At 68.4% G+C, this 1,445-nt stretch overlaps 1 protein-coding gene across 1 annotated transcript; it reads right to left on the bottom strand.

Annotated features, from left to right (window-relative positions):
- Nucleotides 1-580: 580 nt before the first annotated feature.
- AURANDRAFT_8230 (hypothetical protein) lies at nt 581-1,033 on the bottom strand (the record flags this gene model as incomplete). Its single annotated transcript, XM_009044303.1, has 1 exon — nt 581-1,033. A coding segment is annotated over one exon (453 nt), but the record flags the coding sequence as incomplete, so codon positions are not given.
- Nucleotides 1,034-1,445: the final 412 nt, after the last annotated feature.

Genomic DNA, 1,445 nt, shown 5'->3' on the forward strand with positions numbered 1-1,445 from the left:
CGGCCGTGGAGGTAGAGGTAGCTGAGCAGCGTGGCCTTCAAATCGCCGCGGAGGTTCGCGGCGACGGAGTTCTCCAGCACCGACCACTCGTAGAGGAGCGCTTCCCCGTGGCGCAGCGCGTGGAGCCAGAGCAGCCCCAGCACCGCGAAAACGCTCGCCCCGAGCCGCGCCAGAACGCCGACGTCCCGCAGGCGCTGGCCGCAGCGCCGCAGGTCCGGCGCGGGCGACAGGCCCGGCCGGCCGCACAACGCGTCCACAAATTCCAGGACCTGGGCAGCAAAAGGGTGATTCAACGTCGCTTCAACGTGAGTGTTCCGCGGGCGCGCGTTCCGGAAAAAGCATCCACGCTTCGAGACCGTTCCGAGAGATGATCGCTCGTCCAAAAATCAGCCGAAACGAGTGGAAAACGACCGAGATATGAGCCTTTGAATTTGGGAATTTCGCACCCTTTTGCTGCCCTGTCGAGCGCGAAGAACAGCGGGAACGCGACGATGCCCACCTCCTTGGCCAGCGCCGCGAGGACGCCCAAGGCGAAGGCGACGACCACGTAGAAAAAGCCGAATTTGCCCCAGCGCGCGCCGTACGCGCGCACGGCGCCGAGGCAGAGGCAGCCCCCTAAAACGTCCGCGCGGCCGACGATCGACGCGACGGCCTCGCTGTGGATCGGGTGCGCGACGAAGGCCACGGCCGCCAGGAGCGCGCCGAGCTCGTCCCGCAGCGCCTGGCGCGCGACGCCGAGGAAGAAGACGCAGCTCAGCGCGTGGACGACGACGTTCGCCGCGTGGAACCCGAACGGCCGGAAGCCGTGGACCGCGTGGTTCCAGCGGAAGGTCAGCGTCGCGAGGGGCCGCCAGGACTTGTGGCTGTCCACGGCGCTCATGGGCTGGCCCCAGTAGTCGTGGATCCACAGGTTACCGTAGGGCGCGTTGGAAGCGTCGACGTCCTTGTTGTAGGTCACGGCGGCGCGGTCGTCCCAGACGACCCCGTTCCCGACGCAGTTCGAGTGCAGCGCGAGCGCCAGGCCGAAGACGGTCAGCGACGGGAACCGCTTCGCCAAGTTCATGGTCGTTGCGACGGCGTCGTCGCCGGCTTTGACGGGCTTCATTGCGCGAGGCGAGGCTGCCCGGTCCGCTGCTGATGCGGCTTGACGTCGGTGTTTCCTCAACGTTACCCGGCACGCGCTCACGAGCCTCCCAGGGGGCCTGCTCGGCCCCGTCATACCGCCACCTTCGAGGTCTCACCGTCGCCGCCATCCTCGCTTCGTCGCACGACTGCACAACCATGCGCACCGTCAGTCTCGCCGCGATCTTCTGCACCGCTGCCGCCTTCGTCGCGCCGCGCCGCGCGCTGAGCGCACCGGCGCGCAGCGTCGCGCGCCAGGCGCTGCCGGAGACGTCGCTGCTCCTCGCGGACCTGCCGACGCTCGTCGCACCCAAGGATTCGGA

Source organism: Aureococcus anophagefferens, assembly GCF_000186865.1.
Source record: "Aureococcus anophagefferens unplaced genomic scaffold AURANscaffold_234, whole genome shotgun sequence".
Lineage (NCBI taxonomy): Eukaryota > Pelagophyceae > Pelagomonadales > Pelagomonadaceae > Aureococcus > Aureococcus anophagefferens.